This window comes from Aristolochia californica, unplaced genomic scaffold (assembly GCF_029961685.1).
Source record: "Aristolochia californica isolate CCGP_79_NKW_82.1479 unplaced genomic scaffold, dmAriCali1.0.hap1 SCAF_14, whole genome shotgun sequence".
NCBI lineage: Eukaryota > Viridiplantae > Streptophyta > Magnoliopsida > Piperales > Aristolochiaceae > Aristolochia > Aristolochia californica.
The window spans coordinates 27,214,522-27,235,956 of record NW_027181815.1 but is presented as its reverse complement, the minus strand read 5'-3'; the positions used below and the strand labels follow the sequence as shown (position 1 = coordinate 27,235,956).

The 21,435-nt window shown below is 36.6% G+C and overlaps 1 protein-coding gene across 1 annotated transcript; it reads left to right on the top strand.

Annotated features, from left to right (window-relative positions):
- The first annotated feature begins 16,804 nt into the window (after nucleotides 1–16,804).
- LOC137949615 (large ribosomal subunit protein uL3y) lies at nucleotides 16,805–20,471 on the top strand. Its single transcript, XM_068795716.1, has 6 exons — nucleotides 16,805–16,897; nucleotides 17,527–17,624; nucleotides 17,727–17,837; nucleotides 18,039–18,343; nucleotides 19,104–19,513; nucleotides 20,025–20,471. Exons 2-6 carry the CDS (start codon nucleotides 17,540–17,542, stop codon nucleotides 20,281–20,283), a joined length of 1,170 nt encoding a protein of 389 aa, XP_068651817.1. The 5' UTR covers nucleotides 16,805–16,897; nucleotides 17,527–17,539; the 3' UTR covers nucleotides 20,284–20,471.
- Nucleotides 20,472–21,435: the final 964 nt, after the last annotated feature.

Here is a 21,435-nt window from a genome sequence, read left to right as displayed (position 1 = left end):
CATGGTCCATGGGCACGATTTCTATATCAAATTTTAATCTGAATAGACTTTATTTTACTCCCAATTTTAATCTGTCTGATTTCTATATCAAATTCTATTTGCAACTCGATATAAAACAAAAATACAATGCAAATAAAGCAAGACATGATATCACCATGATTTATACCAGTTCATAACCTAAACTCAGATTTTTATATCCTCTCCGAAAGTATTTCCACTTACAACACCTCGACTAAAAACTTAAGCTTAGACCCATCAATGAATTTTTAATAATCGACTAAACTATACAAACCTTGACCCAATAAGGTATTTAGGATAGTAAACAAATGGACAAACAAATGTCTTTCAATTAGTAAGTAGCCAACCCACTACATACCAATAACACAATCACCACCTGAAAGTTTTTTTAATTGATGTGAGTTGAGGTTTTGGTCTTGCCTATACAAGATTTGACTAAACACAGTGTAAGGGTCACTTGCATAAAATTCTAATACATACGATGCCTCTTCCATAGGCTAAATTTATAATAAAAAATAAGAATTCCACTCAACCCTATATAGCCCATCAATTTAATCCTTAATGGCTTAATTTCAAAATATATAACACATTTGCAAACTCAGGGTCGGTTTTGTAACTCATAGTTATATAATGTGTGCCTATTTGGTTGCTTTAGTATTACGTACTTATTTTGTTTCAGTTGATCTAAAACCTAACCCCATTTCGGATTTTTCGTAGGTCGTTGGACCATGTTTGAGTTAATGTTTTATATAATATTGACATTATAAACATCATCAACATATTTAAAAAGATAGAACAACAATTAGGGAGAAGATGGAAAGGAAGTAAACCCACGCTCTTTAACTCTTGCTCAACTAATGAAAGGTAGAGGGAGGAAATGAGCTTATACCACTCAAAAATACTACTTCAATTACTTTCATATTTTCTCATTCAAATCATCGGCTTAAATAGCCGTTTTACAGAATATACAAGAAAGAATTATGAGTGATTAACGGGATTACACAATCACCGGATTTACATAATATTTATATGATTTCTCCTTAAGGGAAGAAATCTCATAGTAAATCTTAACACTTCCCCTCAAGTTGGTGCATAGATATCACTCATGCCCAATTAGTCAAGACAATTGTTAAAAGTTCGGTAAGACACTGCCTTGGTTAGCACATCGGCAAGCTGATCCTCAGATCGAACATGAGGGACTTCAATGACTCTTGCTTCTAACTTTTCTTTAATAAAGTGTTTATCAACTTTAACATATTTATTTCTATCATGCTGGACTGGGTTGTGGGCAATATCACATGCTGCCTTACTATCACAGTATAATTTCATAGGACTTGTTTGCTCAATATGTAGTTCTTGTATCATATTTTTTATCCATAATAATTCACATATTGCCTTGGCCATTCCCCTGTATTCGGCTTCAGCTGACGATCTAGCCACCACCTCTTGTTTTTTACTTCTCCAAGTGACCAAATTTCCACCTACAAATGTAAAGTATCCAGATGTAGACCGTCGATCCTCTGTGGACCCAACCCAATCGGCATCGATATAACCTTCAATTTTCAAGTCACCTCCCTTTTTAAATAAAATTCCTTTCCCTGGAGATGATTTCAAGTAGCGCAGGATACGGTTGACGGCATTCATATGTTCTTCACTTGGAAAGTGCATAAACTGACTAACCACACTTAGTACATAAGTTAAATCTGGTCTGGTATATGCAAGATACATTAACCTCCCAACTATTCTCTGATAACGTTCCTTGTTAGCAAGGACTTGATCTGAATGTGTTCCAGTTTCAAATTTTCTTCCATAGGAGTACTGACTGGACTACATGTTGTCATACCAGTTTCCTTCAATAAATCCAAAGCATATTTTCGTTGAGATAGAAAAATTCCCTCTTTGGATTGTGACACTTCAATACCAAAAAAATATTTTTAAGTAGCCAAGATCTTTCATTTCAAATTCTCTAGCAAGATGACTTTGTTATGCTTTCTTTTCTTCTGGATCAATCCCCGTTAATATCATATCATCAACATACGCAATAAGAGTTGTGATGGCCTCCTTGTTATATTTCAGGAAGAGAGTATTATTTGAGTTGCTTTGCTTGTATCCAATAGATTTCATAAAATTTGTGAACCTTCCAAACCACGCCCTCGGGGACTACTTCAAACCATGTAGGGATTTCCTCAGTTTACATATTTGTTTGCATCCTTTATTTTGCATAATACATCCTGGAGGTAATTTCATATATATTTCTCCTTGGAGATCTCCGTGCAAAAATGCATTTTTAACATCAAACTGATATAAGGGTCAGTCAAGATTCACAACCAGAGATAGTAGAATTCGTGAATGTCACCATATAATCGATCTCGTAGGGTTGAGTATATCCTTTGGCGATTAGTCTTGCTTTGAACCTTTCAATGGTGCCAACGGTTTATATTTAATGGTAAATACCCACCTGCATCCGACTAGTGTCTTTCCTACAGGTAGGTCAACCACTTCCCATTTTGAATTCTTTTAAAGGGACCTCATTTCTTCATTCATGACTTCTTTCCACTTTGGATCTTTCAAGGCTTATTGCACACTATTAGGAATAGATATAACAGATAATTGATTCACAAATACTTCATTTGCCTTTGACAATCTATGATAAGACACAAATTTATGCATGGGATACTGAGATTTAGAGGTAAGAAGAGGTTCATAATTAACTCTAGGTTTTCCTCTTGTGGTTAGATGAGGTAGCACTCTTAGTTGAGTTTCGGAACTTACCTGAGGCTTAGACATGATTGGTACATTATGAAGGGGGGAAGATGTCGACTGAGACTCTGGTTGCATCACTTCCATTTGGTCTTATCTGTCTCCATCCTGTGAAGATGTCGGCTGAGACTTTGGTTGCATCACTTCCATCTGGTCTTGTCTGTCTCCATCCAGTGAATCATACTCATTTGTATCATTTTGATGCTCACTGTTGTAATCTGAATACTTACCACTTGTAGTATCCAAGATATCCAAATGATGATTAAGGGTCTGCAATTCAATCCTGTTATCCCCATGAATTGAAGATTCGGGAGTAGAATAATACATGTGATCTTCATGAAATACCACATAATGAATGACATACAATTTGTGAGTTATGATGTTGAGCATAACCAACAAAGATACACTTGAGAGCTCGAGGTTTCAATTAATTTCTCAATGGCTTATGAAGATGAACAAATACTACACACCCAAAAACTCTAGGTGGCAGATTCAGCATAGTAGGTAAACTTATAGCTTCATGAAGAACACTCAAGGGAGTCTTAAATTGTAACGCACTCAATGGTATTCGGTTAATAAGATAAGTTGCAGTTGTGATGGCTTCACCCCAATAACTAGCCGACATATGAGTTTCAAACAAGAAAGCACGAACAACCTCAAGAAGTTGGTGGTTCTTACGCTCTGCGACCCCATTTTGTTGAGGGGTGTACGGACAAGTAGTTTGATGACTAATACCATGATCATCTAGATATTCTTTCAAACATTGATTGACAAATTCTCCACCATTGTCACTACGGAGAGTTTGTATTGTAGAATGGTACTGAGTGGCTATCATTTTGTGAAATTGTTTGAACAGTGAACTAACTTCGCTTTTTTATTTCATTAAGCCAATCCAAGTCATCCTAGTGCGATCATCAATAAAGGAAACAAACCACCGTTTATCACTCAGAGAGGTTATATTTGTTGGACCCCAAACATCAGAGTGGATAATCATAAAGGGAGTTGGACTCCTATTCATGCTTATTTGAAATAGAACACGATGACTTTTAGCCAATTTACATACCTCACACTTAAAATTTGAAACAGATAATCTAGCAAATAGTTTCGGAAACAGTTTCTTTAAATAACCAAAAGATGAGTGACCCAACCTTTTATGCCATAACCAAATCTTATTTCTACAGATTTATTCACGGAGAATGCTTGAGCTAACTGATGAGAACTCTCTGGCTTTAGATCAAGGTAATTGAGTTTTTCCCTTCTAGTACCATAACCAATTGTCTTTTGAGTTCGAATGTCCTTAAACACACAATGGTTAGGCCAAAAAATCACAATACAATGCAAAGTACGAGTTATTTGAGCCACTGATAATAAATTATGATTGAGGGTTGGAACAACTAATACAGAATCAAGACTCAGATTTTCAGTGAGAGTGATGGAACCTTCTCCAATAACGTGAGAGGGAGTACTATTTGTTGTAGATAAAATATGTTGTTCAGATGGTTTCATACTTTCAACATGATGATTGTCAAAGGTCATATGATCAGTAACACCAAAATCAATTATCCATTCACTATTTCTAATAGGAGTGGAAGTATTAAGAACCTTTTCGGATGTAGCGGAGGTGGAGGGTTCTGCTACTGCAACGGAAGCATGATTATTTGGTTTAGTGCTTCGTTTGGGAGGCGCTTTAGTAGGATCCCACCATTTTGGATACCCAATAAGTTCATAACATCTTGATTTTATATGCCCAGTCTCACCACAATGAGTACAAATACGATCTGGTTTTGATTCCTTCAACATGATGCAAGAAGATCGGTAGATCGGTGATGATCACCCAAAAAATACTGGTCTGGTTCGCTGGGTGGACCCGATTTGGGTCTCTGATTTGATCCGGTCAGAGAACCGGTTCGGTCCGCTTCTGAATAATTTTTTTTGGGCCCGATCTGGTCCGGTCTGCCAATGGGTTGACCAAGGTTGGGTATCTGTTTCCGGTCCGGTCCGAAAAGTGGTCGCGACCCGCCAGAAAAATAAAATGCGGGTGGGCCTAAGTTAACGGAAGCAAAAAAAATTTTCTTTTTTTTTTCATTCCTTCGTCTTCTTCGTCTACGATGCGGCTTCTTCTTCGCCGACGACGTTCGGGCTGGCGGTATGTTAGAAGGCCGAGCGATGAATCGGCTTCAGTCATCAGCGTCGTCTGGACAGTCTGCCGAAGTGGGGGCGACGACGGAGATAAATCGAGCTCTAGGTGCAGCTCTTCATCTTCTGCGTCGGTGCCGTTGGTGCCGATCGCCGGAAGGTGGTTCAGTGGCGGCTTGTCAGCAGATTTCGGGAGTTCGGGTGGCGGCGATTTTGTGTTACAGTAACTGCTAAAGAGAAACGCAAACAGCGTCTTGTTTGTTCACGGAGCATACCAGCTCTGATTTTTTTTTTTTTGGACAGAGTTGCAGCTCTGTTCTTTGGCTACGGGAGAGACTACGGGACAGAGCTTTAGCTCTGTTCTTCGGCGACGAGACGAGAATGAGAAGGATTCTTCTGCTCTGATACCAACTAAAAAATACTACTTCAATTACTTTCATATTTTCTCATTCACATCATCGGCTTAAATAGCCGTTTTACAAAATATATATGGAAGAATTATGAGTAATTAACAGGATTACACAATCACTGGATTTACAGAATATTTACATGATTTCTCTTTAAGAGAAAAAATTTCAGAATAAATCTTAATAATACCGTCTTCCTGTATAAGGGAGGAAATGGGCAAGAGATTCCTCTCCCGTATTGTTGTAGTGAAAAGAGAGAAAAGAGGCCATTGTGTCGAGAAAGTATTCATATTGTTTTATATAGCTTTTTATGTTTGTCATGAATTTACAAAAGTGGAAGACAAAAGGGACAACCCACCTACCGGCCGGCACTGATTATTTGTTCTTTCTTTTTGTTAGATGTGATGGAGGACAAGTCAAAGCGAAGGTTTGAAATATGAATCACTTGAAAAGGTTCCAAGACTTTTTGGTTCACCAAAAGAAAAGAAAAAAGCCAGTAGCAGACAAACGCTATTCGCGGGCAGAAGCAGGTACTGGATCTTACCATTCTGGTTTGATTTTCAAATGCAGGTGAGCTCCAGAAGTGCACTAATGGTTTAATGATTTGTAAAGTCAGATACAGACCCATTTAATATGGTATCTGCTACTGAGAGCCCGAGGTCAAACCTCCAGACATGCAGTCACAGTAATCTGGTTTCGCTTTATTTGTATTTTGATAACAATAGATTGTAACGGCGACTCAGCTTGTACTCCAAAGAAAAAGGATTTACATGAAGTGATCGAAGCAAGATGCTTACCTCCTGATAACAATGGCGAGTAACCTTCTATTATCATTAGAAAAAGATGAATTTCATTTGTATAACTTTAACCATCGAAGCAACATCTTAGTTTCTACTTCAGTATTTAGCTTTGTCTTCCTACAGGACCTCAAAAAGATAGTAGAATTGGACCCTCATGATTCCTCCGATACGAACCGCAACTAGGAATATCCCCCAATCAATTACCTTCAAAGTCAAAAGTTTGAGCCAGGGGCAATGGAGGAAGCCCTTTGAATGTGCTAGCTCAAGTCAGAATTTCAAGAAGCAGCTTCTTCATTAAGCTTCAAATAGTAAGAGGAAAATCCATTAAGACTTCTGTTATTGCTTTCCTATCGAAGGAACTAAGGAACGATAACAATAGGTTATCTTCCATAGGATCCTCCCACTTGCTGGAAGTTGCTATATGAAGAACTGTTATGAGGACTCCGGAAAAGAGGAGGGAGAGCAAAAGCTGGCCCAAACTTGTTAAAGATGGTACCCTGAGGCACTGTATAAGCAGGCATCAAAGCCCTCTAGGCCACAAATATTAGGGGCCAAAAGTATGCCTTCCCCTATCCCTAACCTTTCTCCATGGAAGTTCTTGCTGGAATTGCAACAAGTCTTAATAATAGACCGATGATGAGGTGTTATAATGCGAACTGATAAGCCAGCTATTGTGATTGTATTGGAGACGTGGGTCAAAGAGAACTTCCAAGAAAATCTGGTGAGAAAGGTTTGGTTTTTGAGGTTTAGTAGTGTTGCTGTCATCCTTCACTTGAAGCCGTTAGCGGTGCACCTCTGGCGACTTCAAGTGAATGAAGCGAATAATCCAATTGATGTCGCCCAAGGCTTAATCGGCTGAATCAGGCTTCCGCCCAAAATCTTGATTCTTCCGCTTGAAGCCGTCGGGACGCTGCCTCTCGCTCTCCCTCTTGGAGAAATTCCCATCTCCCTCTTTGCTCTCGGCCCGCAGTAGCGCTGCTCTCCCTCTCCAACCTTCCTCCCCTCTACGTCGTCTCCCCTAACTCCGACCTACCTCCCCTCTAGCCTCTACCTCTCTTTTCCCTTCTCCTCTTTTTCCCCTTTCTCTTGCCCTCGGTCCGCAACAGAAAACCCTGCTTCATTCTCGAGAATCCTCTGCCTCCGTCTGTGAAAGTCGGGCTCTCCTTGCAAATCTTCCCGACATATCATCGGCTTCGAGCTTCGTCTTTGCGACATTTTGCTCAAAAAGGCTTCGTCTGCCCTAAACCAAAAAATTGAGCCATTTTTCGCTGCAATCTTCCCCGATGCATCGTCCTCGAGCTTCCTCTAAGCCTCCCTAGCATATCATCTCTTTTTAAGCTTTGTCTTATCCGCTTGCTCAGCTTCTCTATGTAGTCTCAGACGAAAACCTCCATTGTTTTCATGGTCCAATCTATTATCCAGATGTTTTGGTTCCAATTCCCTAACAAAACTGTGCCCAACTATCTTAGATCTTCATTGCCTGGATTTTTGTTGGTCCAACCACTACTGGACTAAAGGAACTGTTGATACACTTCTCTGGTAAATTATTATATATAAATGGATGTGGCAGAGGCAAACAAAGTATCCGCCACACCAACTCTATAGAAGTTTATTCACATTCAGTGAGTTTGAAAGCTACCAGTTAGAAAGAGTTGCTGCAGAACATTGTTTGCCTTTGGTGAAGATATTGGAAGTGTTTATGTAGACTTGTTGACCTGCACACTGGTATTGAGTCATGTCAAATGACTTGAATAATTTTCTAGTAGAATACTTGCCTTCTCATGTAGAAAGCCTGCGCAGCTGGACTTCCAATCCAATATTGGGAAATTGTAAGGTTCTTGTCAGCAATTTCTCTAACACCTTTTTTGTTTGCTGCATTAGTCTTTCGTATCATTTATTCATTTATGGAAGTTTTCGTTACGAGGAATCAATAGTAAGCCAAGCTCAGTGCATTGATATGAGAGTCTTCTATAGGGACTGCGACATAGTTCCTTGTAGTGAATCTTGGCCTAGGACAGCTAGTTGGCCAGGTTGAACTAGAACCAAAGTCCTATCTAAATGTTTAAAAATTAGGAACAAGAGATACTTAGTTCAAAAAGAGGATTGGGTATTTGTATGGATTAGACTAGCATCAAAATATTACATTAAATCACTTATTAGTGTAATAACTATGTTTATTTTCGTTAACTATCTGTTTAAGTATATGTTCTATTTAAGTATATTATAAAAAGTTATTCATTCTCTTATTTACATCATATTGTTTATTTTGGGGTACTAACACCGGAATCCGTTTTCCAATGCACTTGAACTCGTCTACACTAACACCTAACTTGAAGTTGAAGTTGAATAAAATCATTGTCTTGAATTTGAAGTTGACGTGGAACTTCAAGTAATTATTTAGGTTGACTAACCCCCTTTAGTCTCTTTTTAATAACTGCAAAAAGAGTCTAAAATCTTCAAGTGGTATATCAGAGAAGTGGGCAACAAATCATTAGAGTTGGAAAAAAGGGGTCTAATTTGTGCTAGGAAGAATGGATGGTAAAGATGAAGAAAATAGTAGTTTTTGAAGAGAAAAGAGTATTGGAAAAGAGAGAATTGGTTGGCAAGGAGGGAAAAGTTGAAGGAAAATGAATTTTTAGTACTTTAGTTGGGTGGATGAATCAAGGAAAAAGTGACTGTAGGTATCAATAGAGAAGGAGCGACAATCAAAAGATTGGAGATTCAAAGTAGGGGGAAGGTGGTATCAAAGTAGGTTTTGAGGTCGGGTAAAGCATAAACTTAAAAGGGGTGAATAATTGTGTGCACTGATGCAAATTCTAATTCCTTTTTTAAGGTTTTTCCTTTTGGTAAGAAATGTTAATTGAGAATCGATATAAAAGCAAAGATACACATGAGTTAATCCTTACAAAAATTTCAAAAGATGTAGTAATTCCCAACCTAAACTCGGGTTGTCAATCCACAATTAAATTGTTGCACTTTGAATCCACTATATAAAAAACCAAACGACATTTGCATCAAGAAGATCATAAAGGCTAAACTACATCAAATGCCCACAAAAAAACTCGCAATAACCTAATGGAAACACAAGCCAATTAAAACAATGCCCAAAGAGGGACTTGTAACAGTACATTAGGCAACACAAGCTTGGATTCACAAATGGATTTTTAATAGCTAATCTAGGTAACACAGGCCTAGACCCCCACAAGGGAATTTTCATCCACTCATCTACAACTAGAAGGCTTTGCAAACAATATAAGTTGATTTTTTTTGTGTTTCCTATGTAAAGCTTGATTGGGTATACATGTGAGGGTTACTTGCTTATAATTTAATCATATAAAATACTTCTTAAATTGGTTGATTTTATAATACTAGCATACTATGAGTATACCCTTCCAACGAACCCTCTAAATGTGATAGCAGCTCAAGGATATGCAAATATAATAAGTTTAATTCACTATTAGATTTGCAAATCCAAATAAAGTTTTAAAAAATAAAAGCTCACCTAGAAATTCATCAGTAGCATGGTGGATTTGAAAAATAGTAGCTGAGAGTAGACAATATATTTGAAAATAGAAGCTCAAGGAATCTTTCTAGAATGTAAATTGAAAAAAAAGAATAACTCTTCCATACATTTGCTAAGACAATGAAGATAAAAATAAAAAAATAAAAATAGAGGTTTCATGGATTTGAAGTTGAGCTCTAGAGAGGTTTCTCCATCAGCCATTAGGGGTTATTTATAGACCAAATAATCTAACTAGCCATCTTCTTGTTGTTTGGGGATTAAGTCAACTCGACACTACTCAAGGTATGTCCAAAAAAAGGCTAAAACTAGCTTCCCTGATGGTTGAGTTGACTCGAGGTGAGCTCGAGTTGACTCAAGGTAAAATTCCAAAAGTTGGATTTTGTTTTCTCTTGATGGGTCTTTTCTAATTTTAATTTATTTTAAATGGTTTATATTTGACTTATTGATTCTAACCTTTGTGCTCCACTTGGTTTGTCCATCAAAACTTGACGAATAACTTGAGTACAATTTTAAGTGGAAATTTTGACCTTCACATAAAATGACTCTTTTGCCCTCTTCAAAAATCTCATAAATAATTGAAGAAAGTTTTATAAATCAACACTTTAAAACTTTGGTTTGCACATCTATGTAGAACGATTGGTCACTTACAACACTTTGTGATAGTCCTATCATGGTTGGATCAAGGTTTGCAAATATTTTATATAATTTTCTATTTGTTTGATCTTTCAATTAATGGGGAAGGACCTTCATAATGTTGCTTCTTTTGGTGGATTTTTTCAAATAGTGGGTAGAAGACCATTTGGTTGCTTTGGTTTTTCTTTTCTAGTTGGTCATTTTGAACCTTTAGTATTCGAATTTATGAGGCATATGCCTATTTTAATTTTTTCCCCATATTTAACTCAAAACACATGGATCGTATTAAATGTTTGTTATCACCAAAACTTGGTGAAATGAGATCTTAAGACCAACATTTCCTAATTGTAAGTAGTACAAAAGAGGTAATTTTTTTGGGAATGGTGGTCATATAAGCAAAATGGTAAGTAGAGTTAATGGTCTAGGGAGAATGGTAAAAAGGGAACCTATACATAGTAAGGCTGCAATAATGGGAAGAATAGTGGAAGGAAAACTGAGAAAAAAAAAAAAAGATGACATGTGTGTTGTAGTCCATTTGTGCATAAAACTTTTGTTTCTATTGATGTTTCATTCTTTGAAGAGTAGCCCTTTTATTCAAAGAAGCCTTCTCCTCTAGGCTTTGAGACTTCTATAGGTATGCCCAGACCAGTTAAGCCATTGGACCAGCCTCAAGGCCAACTATTACAAGCTCCCTCTCACCATTGGTCTACCATTCACCTGCTTAGTCTGCTGATTCTAAGGCTAGTGACTTTGTTGCTTCATCTTCTCTTGTTATTTTTGGGTCTCCATATGACACTTGTAGAATAGATATTTGTAAAAAACTTTGTTCATGTGTTCAAAGAAAGGCTTCTACTTCCCATCCTATTTCTCATTTTATTTCCACACACAAACTCCCCTTTGAGTGTCATTCATTTCTTGTTGTTTTGTCCTTCGTGTCTATTCTAATGATCATGTTGAGGCTCTGAAATAGCCAGGTTGGAATGTTGCCTAAAGGAGGAGATGACAACAATATAGCAAATACGACATGGGATTTGACTTCATTATCACCTGGAAAGAAACTTGTGGGTTGTAGATAGGTTTTTTACATAACATAATTTATATGGATATGCTGCAAGAAGGCATCACAAATTGCTTAAGGGTTTGCTCAAACTTAGGGCATTGACTACGAGGAAACATTCTCTTTGGTTGCCAATCTCAACTCAATCAAACTTCGTATTTCTCTTACTACAAATTCCAATTGGTCTATTTATCAAGTTGATGTTAAGAATGATTTCTTTAATGGTGATCTAAGAAGTCAATATGCTTAAACCACTTGGTTTTGTGGTTGAGAGGGAGAAGGTGTGTAAGCTTAAAAAGTGAATTTATGGACTTAAGCAATCTCCTATAAAATGATTAGATCAGTTCATGATTGTGAAACATACTAATAATTTTGTTATTCTTTTGGTTGTATATGTGGAAGATATCAGTCTCACAGAGAATGATGAAAAAGGTATTTGCCAGTTAAAGGAAGAGTTGTGTAAAGCCTTTCAAAATAAAAGTTTTTAGTTTATTAACATATTTCCTTGGAATTGAAGTATTACAATTTTTGCATAAATTATTTTATCTCAAAGGAAGTATGTATCAGATTTACTTGAAGAAACTGGAATGATTGGTTGTAGGCTACTTGCTACTCCTATGGTTCCGAATTTGAAATTATGTTCTGAATTAAGTAATGAGGTGGATGTTGTAAGTTCCAAAGGCTGGTTGGTAAGCTGATTTATTTGAGAATTAGTGGACCACAAATTTCTTTTTCTATAAGTGCCATTAGTTACTTTATGCATAAACCTCAATGCTCTCATTGACAAACTCTTGAAAGGAAATTGAGGTACTTAAAGAAGAATCTAGGAGATAGGGTTGCTATATAAGAATGATGGATACTTTAACTTAAAGGATTTGCAAATGCAGTCTGGGCAGGCCCTAGAGAAGATAGAAAGTCCACTTCTAATTTTTATACTACAACTGAGGGAAATTTAATGTCTTGACACAACAAGAAATAGAATATTGCAGCAAGATCCAATGCATAAGCAAAATATAGAGTTATAACAAAAGCAGTTAGTGAGATGTTGTGGCAAAATATTGCTGCAAAGTCTCTCTCCAATATGTGTTCCAAGCTGGGAATATTTGATGTTTTCTCACCAACTTGAGTGGGAGTGTTAAAAGGGTATTAGTGGTATTCCATGTAATTAAGTGAAGGAGTGACATAGGGTATAATTGTGTTCAAATTTGAGGGTTTTTTTTTTTTTATCTTCACATGTAATGGGGCTTCAACCCACTTATCTATAAATAATGAAGTGAACAGAGAGCCAAGGATGAACTCTCTTCCCACCCTCGAGAAACCCTAGTTCTAACCTAAGTCGCCCCCTCCTTCCTTCTCTTCTTTGCCCTCTTTTCTCTCTTCTCCTTCTTCACTTCTCTTCTTCTCCTAAAACCTAGACCTCTCAGTGATGTAACACTAGAATCTAACACAACCCACCTTGTCTAAATAGCATGATATACATTAAACTAGAAATGATGTCCCATACATGCTAAGAGAGTCAAATTAAATGACTAGAATCACTTTTATCCATTATGGTTATGACATGACCAATCAATGCTGAAGGCATGATCGATCAACTTAAATGGCAAGGTCGATTAACATAGAGTGCATGATCGATCAACTTAAACAAATTGATCAATCAATAGAATTCGATTCATCGATCAACCACAACAGAAAACAATTTTAAATAAGGTATAAACGCCATTCCAATTGTTTCAATCACTTCCAAAACCGTCCTCATTGTTGCTAGAGTTCCAAAACTCATTCTCCTTCACTTCTTTGTTTGATTTTCCTTCATTTTTATTAGATTTCACTGGATTCCATCTCTCTTCATCCCTAAAACCTCGAAAATCATTGTTTTGCCAAGAATACCACACCTTGGGTTACTCCATCTTGTTTTTAGAGAACCCATCCAAAAATTGACCATGCTTCAGACTAAGAGGACTGCTAGGAAGGATCCCCCACTTCGAGAAGAAGAATACACTTAAATGCCCCATTGGCGTGATAACTTTCGATCAAAGAGTCAACGTAATAATACATGAAGACATTCTCTACTTATAGTATAGTAGAGCCATCCTGACCTTTCAAGATCGGTAGAAGGCTTCTGTGGGAGAGAGGTAGAAGGCTTTCAAGACTCATTCAATCCACATTTATGTCCATTTTAGAAGCTAAGCCCATCTATCCCACTTTGGTAGGGGTCTTTTACACTAATCTTGAAGTGGCAAACATTGAAATTGGCCACTTGAAGATGACTACTTTTGTATAAAAGACTCGTATCACTCTCACAACGATTGAGCTCAGCACCATTTTGGGCACCCCAACACAAGGGTTCAAGCATTACATCAAGGAAAGTTAGCTTAATGATCTATGTGAGGAGCTTCCTCAATCAATTCAAGACACCATCTCACTTATTTTCAGTCGCATAGTTGATAGGTCCTATGAAATTGAAATAAAATATCAGAGCATGGAGCCTCACTTCTTTGTGAAGATAGTCATCCACATCCTCAATCCAAGGAAAAGGAATTTTTCATGTCTCACCAACATGGACAATCATATGTATTACTCCACAAATCAACGTGAGTAGAACAAGTTTAAGAGCTATAGAACTTAAGTATTGTGAGAAACTCCTTTAACATACAAGTACTACAAAAAAAAAAAAAAAAAAAAAGAAAAATGTGCAACTCAATAAACTTCCAATAAAAAAAGAATAAGACCACAAGCACGAAATCAGGATTCTCTTTCAAAATTCTCAAGAATATCAAAATTAAAGGCACTTTGAGTTGCAAAGTTTAACTAAGCTTCAACGATCAATCATTGCATACCCTCTGCAGGTTGCAAAAAGATAATGATGAACCTGAAAGAGAACACTACTTACTAGAAGTTCTTAAAGTTGGCTTCTTTCTTGGTAAGTTGTGATTACACCTTGATTTTGTTCTTGGATACAAAATTAACAACAAAACAATCCTTAACACATCTGCTCTAATACCATGAAGTTAGGAACTAGAAGTGAGCATAGATTACAATATTGTTTGTACAAATGATCTAATTAGAAGGGAAAATGGAAGAAGAAGAAACAGAGAGGAAGAAGAGGAAATGGAATTATTCTAGAATGTTGATTTTCAAGACTCCATGGATTTAGCTCATAGAGAAAAAGAGAGAGGCCTCACTGAGTGAAAATAAGAGGAAGAAGAGGTTATGGACTTATATCCAAACCCTCCCCCTTAAACTCTGTCTATAAATGAATAAATGTAAATATTATAATTATGCCCTTCACCCTAATAAGAGTGAAGAAGAGACAAGAAACATAAACTAATTACAGCAGTGCCACCCTAATTACATCATATCTTCCGACATAGAACATACTCATTAATTAGGGCTATGTGCATTCTTTTCTTTCCTCACGAGTATTTAAAACTTTGAAGTACAAAAAGACTAAAGAACCCTTGAGCCACATATGTGTACAATGAGAGAATTACATAATATACATGCACATAAGCTTAGCTATTTCAATTGAAGAAAAGGATCATTCGAACAATCCTATTAATATTCTACTAGTGAATTCAACAAAAAGACAAAACTTCAAGACTATATATTTGAATAGAAGCTTTCTAGCTTTCTTACAAAAGGTGTTCTAGGCAAGCTGCTATTCAAATAATGTAGATCCATAAAGATGTTAAAATTGATTTTGAAATTCAATTTGTCCTAAAATACTTTAAAAATGACGAAAGTATCTACCTCTATGTTCTACAGCTCAAGCCATGTACTTTGCATATTTATTTGTAATATTTTGTCAAGGATTTATTAGATTTTACAAAATTGACAAAATATTGCTTTTAAGGCGAAATGTCACTATTCTTTAATGTTAGGATTTCTTCTATTTAAGGAGTCCCTTCCACATTTTGAATAAATTATTCATTGCTAGAATGACAAATAAGGCTTCCTAAGCTCTTTTATACTTTCAAATAATATGTGGAGATCAGATTGTCAATTCAAAGATCACTCCCTTATTGTTTTCTTGAAAGCTATGTACACTTGAGCTTTACTTTCAGTCTTATTGTCTTTAGTATGTTTTCGTGTTGCACTTGATATTCTATAATTATTAAATCATCTTGCATAGTCCAACAATAATCTTTGAAATTTAATCTCAAATCTATTATATGATGGGATTGTTTTTACAAGAGTTTTCATTTTCACATCATTACTTTTTTTTTCCTTTTAAGAATTGCTTCAAAGTTTCAAATTATTTTATTATGCATTCTTTGAGGTAGTCTTCACCTTGGAAAAGCACAATTAGGTTATGTTATGATTTGATCATAACAAATGCCTCTTGATCATAATTTTTTTTTTATTACTCAAGAGGCAATTGGTATGCTTACTCTATAAAAGCAAGTCTCTCTTATTTTTGTTCTAGGACAAAACATTATGTAAGTAAGTCGAAATCCTCATATCAAAAGTCTTGCAAGCCTTTTATGGCTATTGTTGAGGAATATGTGTATATCGAGTTGTGTACTCTTGTGTTAAGCATTTGTTACCTATATTTTTTTGTAAATTGACCGTTACCTTGTAATTGACTTTATTTCAATTAGTAGATTCTACTCCAAATTTTGGAAGAAATCTTCAAGTAGATTAGTAACTTGAGTTTAAGCGGTGCACCATTATAAAAATCCTTGTGCCTTTTGTGTATGATTTCGAGTTACTTTACTCATTTATTCTCTTTAGGTTGATTCCACCAAATTATGAACCAGAGTTTACAGTTCGAAAATGTTAGTATGCATTGATCACGATATTGTGATTCACAATGCCAATCCAAATTTGAGAGAAAGTGTGTGAATACTCAAGGTAAGATATCACATGACCTAGTATTGCACCCTAATATCAAGTGTTGATAAGACCAAGCAAGGGTTGGACGAACAAATCCAAAGTAGTATTGTCACAATGGACTAGGCGGTTCAATCTGATTGAACCAACAACCGGTTCCTTTTCCAGATTTCACACAAGGAAAAAAGGGTTTTGGTGTAAAACATGAATAATTGGTTGGTTGGTCTTTGTCTCAACTTAAACCAGACTGGGTTAGTTCGCTCTAATTCAATCATTTTTAATAGAAAATTATAAAAACTTTTACTAGAGAGATGATTCAAGCTATGACCAAGTACCTACATAGAATAGACAATACCAGCCAACCGAATATTGATTCATGTCCAACTTTAATAAAATATTATATATATTAAAAAAAGAAAATAGGCTAATTGGGTCCGGTCCAATCAATAAATGAATCCGGTCTAAGCCATTAGGTATGTTATCCAAGGGACTAGCGCATTAGGTATGTTATCCTCCAGCCATTGCTACGCTTTCTCGCCGAAAGAGGAGCGAACTGCGAATCATTCTTCAAAAGGGCATTTACGGCATAATGATAACTTGAGGCTATTTATGCCAATTCGTATCTGAAACAACGCTCATCTTTTCCTTGGTTATAAACCCTATTTAGGGTTTCAGAGAATCACGAAGGGTGGCTGGCGCCGCAGGTGGGCTTCATCCGCATTCTTCAGTGAGTTCTCTCTCCTAGCTTGAGCCACAATTTCTATGAAGTTGTGTTTCGATTTTGTCTCATGAAATGCGTTAACATCTCAGATTTAGCGCCTTATTTAGTTAGTTGATTTTTCACTGCTTTTGTATAGTTTTTTGTTTTTCTACAGAAGTATGAAGATGAAATGGAGTTTCCTCATGTTCGTTTTCAAATTCGTTATGTTCACTGATATTTTTGTTCTCTTGAAGTCGAGAGCTCTTAATCTTGTGCTCATTTTAATACGCTACTCTGCTTTTCTTTTAATCTTTTTCTAGTTTAAGAAACCGTTAACCTTGCTGGGTAAGTGCACTATACCTCTTTGAATTTTTCTGTCTGGTTGGTGTTTCATGCCGAAGGTGGTTGTAATTATGCTGGTTATTGGCTTTATTAGATCCACGATATCCTTGATACAGTATTTTATTTTTCTTACCATATTCATGATTACATTCGATGCCTGCAGTAGAAAAATTGCATCTAGGGCTTTTCAGCTAATATTTCTTTCTTTTTCTCTTTTTGTCATAATTGTAACTCTTCTCTTCATTTTCTTTTCATGTTGACCCGGAGCAAATTTGTAATTGATGTGTAGTCGTAACATTTATCCTTTTTATCAGGGAGAAATAAACGATGTCTCACAGGAAGTTTGAGCACCCTAGGCATGGTTCGCTTGGGTTTCTACCCAGAAAGAGGGCCTCTCGCCACAGGGGAAAAGGTAAGGATGCTTAATGGCCGTCTAGTCTCTGCATCGTGATAATGATCACTACCTGCATTTTAGTTTGCCTTGTGAATCTCAATGGATTACCCGATAATGCAGTTAAGGCATTCCCTAAGGATGATCCAACCAAACCTTGCAAGCTGACGGCTTTCCTGGGCTACAAGGCTGGGATGACCCACATTGTTAGGGAAGTCGAGAAGCCTGGATCCAGTAAGTTTTTCTCTTTTTTAATACTCTGCTAGTATTTATATTGTTCACAAGTCATGTTCTCCATCGAATGGTTATTTGATTTTGTGCTTTTAAACCCATGCTTTGGTGGTTTCTACTCTTGTTTGCATTCTACATGATGCTTATCTAGAAGTATACTATTGGTCAAGTACTGTATCTGACAATTGGAATTCACAATGTTAGAACTTCACAAGAAGGAAACCTGTGAGGCAGTTACTATCATTGAGGCTCCACCTATGGTTGTAGTTGGAGTTGTAGGGTATGTCAAAACTCCTCGAGGACTTCGTTCCTTGAATACTGTCTGGGCTCAACATCTAAGTGAAGATGTTAAGAGGAGATTCTACAAGAACTGGGGCAAATCAAAGAAGAGGGCTTTTGTCAGTTACTCCAAGAAATTTGCCACTGATGAGGGAAAGAAGGAGCTTGATGCTCAGTTAGAGAAAATCAAGAAGTATGCTAATGTTGTCCGTGTTCTGGCTCACACCCAGGTAGTCTTTCATGCACTATTTTTTTTTCTTGTTAAAATTTTTCATCAACAAATGATTGAGACTTCTGTTTAACCTATCTAATGATTTATTCCACAATACTAATGAATCATTATGGTTGTCACTTGAGATTCAAGTTTTAGCATCTTTTGGGGATTTTATCACATTTTGAATATTTGATATTTTTATTAAGCATGACTACTACAACTTGTGTTTGCAGCAATTGACCAGTAGGTGCAACTCTGTCGTTCACTTTGTGATGCAGACAAACACTTGTATTATGTGATTTAACTTTCTTGTATTAGAAGACAGAAGTTTTATATTTCAAGAATAGGTGTCATCTATCAAAGGATAAAGTAGTGTATATTATGTTCTAAAAGATACTGTTACGTTTCAAGAGTCTCGTGTCTATGAGTTTTGTTCGTTGTACTATAGTCTAAAGCTTGATGGATCAGTATAGCACCATATTTGGTATTTATCAGCCATCAAGGCAGATTCAAAGCACTATGCATGAGTCATCTTTTAGGACATATTTACCCCTAAAATCTGATAGGATTCATATTTTGCTTATGTTCAGTCTCTTCTTGAGGTCATAGTTTAACTTGTCTAAGTACAGCTGGTCTAGCAACCATGAAATCATCCAGTTTTTCTTGTCATAAATATTTTGTCTATCCCTTACTCTAACTAGTAATGTCCTTTTGTAGAAAATCAGAAAGTCACTCTGTAAGTTAATGTGTTTTTCCTTCCTATTCTTTCCGTGCAGATACGGAAAATGAAGGGGTTGAAGCAGAAGAAGGCCCACCTAATGGAGATTCAGGTTAATGGTGGTACAATTGCACAGAAGGTGGATTTTGCTTGTGGTTTTTTTGAAAAACAGATTCCTGTGGATGCAGTCTTCCAGAAGGATGAGATGATTGATATCATTGGTGTTACCAAGGGTAAGGGTTATGAGGGAGTTGTCACTCGTTGGGGTGTGACACGCCTTCCTCGTAAGACTCACAGAGGTCTCCGCAAGGTTGCTTGTATTGGTGCTTGGCACCCAGCTAGAGTGTCCTTTACTGTTGCCAGAGCTGGTCAGAATGGGTATCATCATCGTACTGAGATGAACAAGAAAGTTTACAAGCTTGGCAAAGCTGGAGAGGAGTCTCACACTGCAATAACTGAGTTTGACAGGTTACCTTTTGCTCAGAGTTCTGTAGCTTTTGTTTTTTCTGTATTTTTTATGGCTATCTGTTGCATGATTTCTGTTTTCTATTTCCTTTTGAAAAGCTAGGTTTCCTTTTAGCTGATCCTATGATTTGTTGTTTTGTGTTTGTTATGGGTTTTTCTATTGCTAGATTTTTGCTTTTGAATATTATTTTGAAAATAATTGATCTGATATTCAAAAATGTTTCTTTTTTAGCTTTAAGTGTTAGAGAATACATCTTATGTTTCTAGAGAGCAATATTTAACTGGAGTGAAAACTGCAATTGCATGGATTTCGGTTTTTACATTTGTTTTATCAGCAGATTTTTTTAGGTTTGGTAATTGAAAAACCTATAAAACCGCAGAATGGGATTTCTTGTGCAATATTTGTGACTGTTAGGGAACGAACTCGTTATTGTTGTTGGATTGTAGATGTCTTATCTACGTTTGTTCAGAATCTATCGCTGCTGATGCTATGCCATGTAAATTCGATGAACAGGACTGAGAAAGACATCTCTCCCATGGGTGGCTTCCCCCATTACGGTGTGGTGAAGGACGACTATCTGTTGATTAAAGGATGCTGCGTGGGTCCCAAAAAGAGGGTCGTCACTCTTCGGCAATCCCTGCTTAAACAGACATCCCGACTCGCGCTTGAGGAGATCAAACTCAAATTCATCGACACTTCATCCAAGTTCGGTCACGGTCGCTTCCAAACCACCCAGGAGAAGCAGAAATTCTATGGACGTGTCAAAGCCTGAGCGCCCTTTCACTGTGTTCCGCCGGCGCAGTGATTGTCCAACTAAATTGCTTTTTTATCTAGTTAATGAACAATTTTGTTGAGTTTGATACTTTGTTGTAGCTAAAGTTGGTGGAGTTTTGAATGAGATTGAGAAACAAACTGCAAATGAGATTGATTACTTTTGGACCGAAGCAAATTTTGATTTAATTCATGTTCAAGTAACTGTTTGAGTTCTAATAGTGGATGTTAGCGGAGTCTCTGAGTTACCAAATCCGACCTTACGTATGTTACAGTCGTTGAGACTTAAAAAAAGGTTTTAATTTCAAATGTTTACCTATGGTTAGAGGCAGTGTTAAATTAAGGATTTAATTGGTTCCTGTCCCCTTCGTAAGGGGTTTTTATAGAAGATAAGGAAAAAAATAGGCTTTTCCAACCAGAGTCGGTTGAAATTTTCTGTGGCATAGACAGGACTCTACTACCCCACAGACGTATTCTTACTTGCTTCTTCAGCATTTTTTTCTCGCTCCATCTTTGCTGAATCTCGCTGCAACCTAATGATTCTCCAACCAAAACTAATGAAAATCTTATTTGGCACTCGTCAGCTTTCTCAATTGTTACTTCCCTCACACGATGGCGTTTGGTAAATTCTTGCGGCGAAACAGAGGTAGGAAGATTCGAACTCGATCAAAAAAAAAAAAAAAAAAATGATTCAGATGGTTCTGACGAAGACTACGAGGTGGACGAAGCGATTCTTATGAACTAGTTGCATCAGACGCAACAGAAGAAAGCTTCGATTTTCAGGGTGAAACCAGTTGCAGCTGAGGAACGCTCCAATCTTGTGGAATTCTGTTCGGAGTACACTTGGGATAAGTAAAGGCTCATCGCCTTCGCAACTATTGCGTCGCTGATTCGGTTTTCGACGTAACGTTAGAAAGATCCTTTGCTATCGAGTAAAACCGTATAAACTTGAGTCAAAATGGGTCGAAAAATCGTATAATTTTTTTTTGAATAAGTATTTGATAATTGATATTATAATATTTTAAGTAATTTTTTTATGATAAATTTATATTTAAAATTTTATTTTACAATTTTTTTTCCGATAAATATGATAATATATAAAATTGATTATTAATATTTAATTATTTCCCTAAAAAAATATTAACAAGTCCAT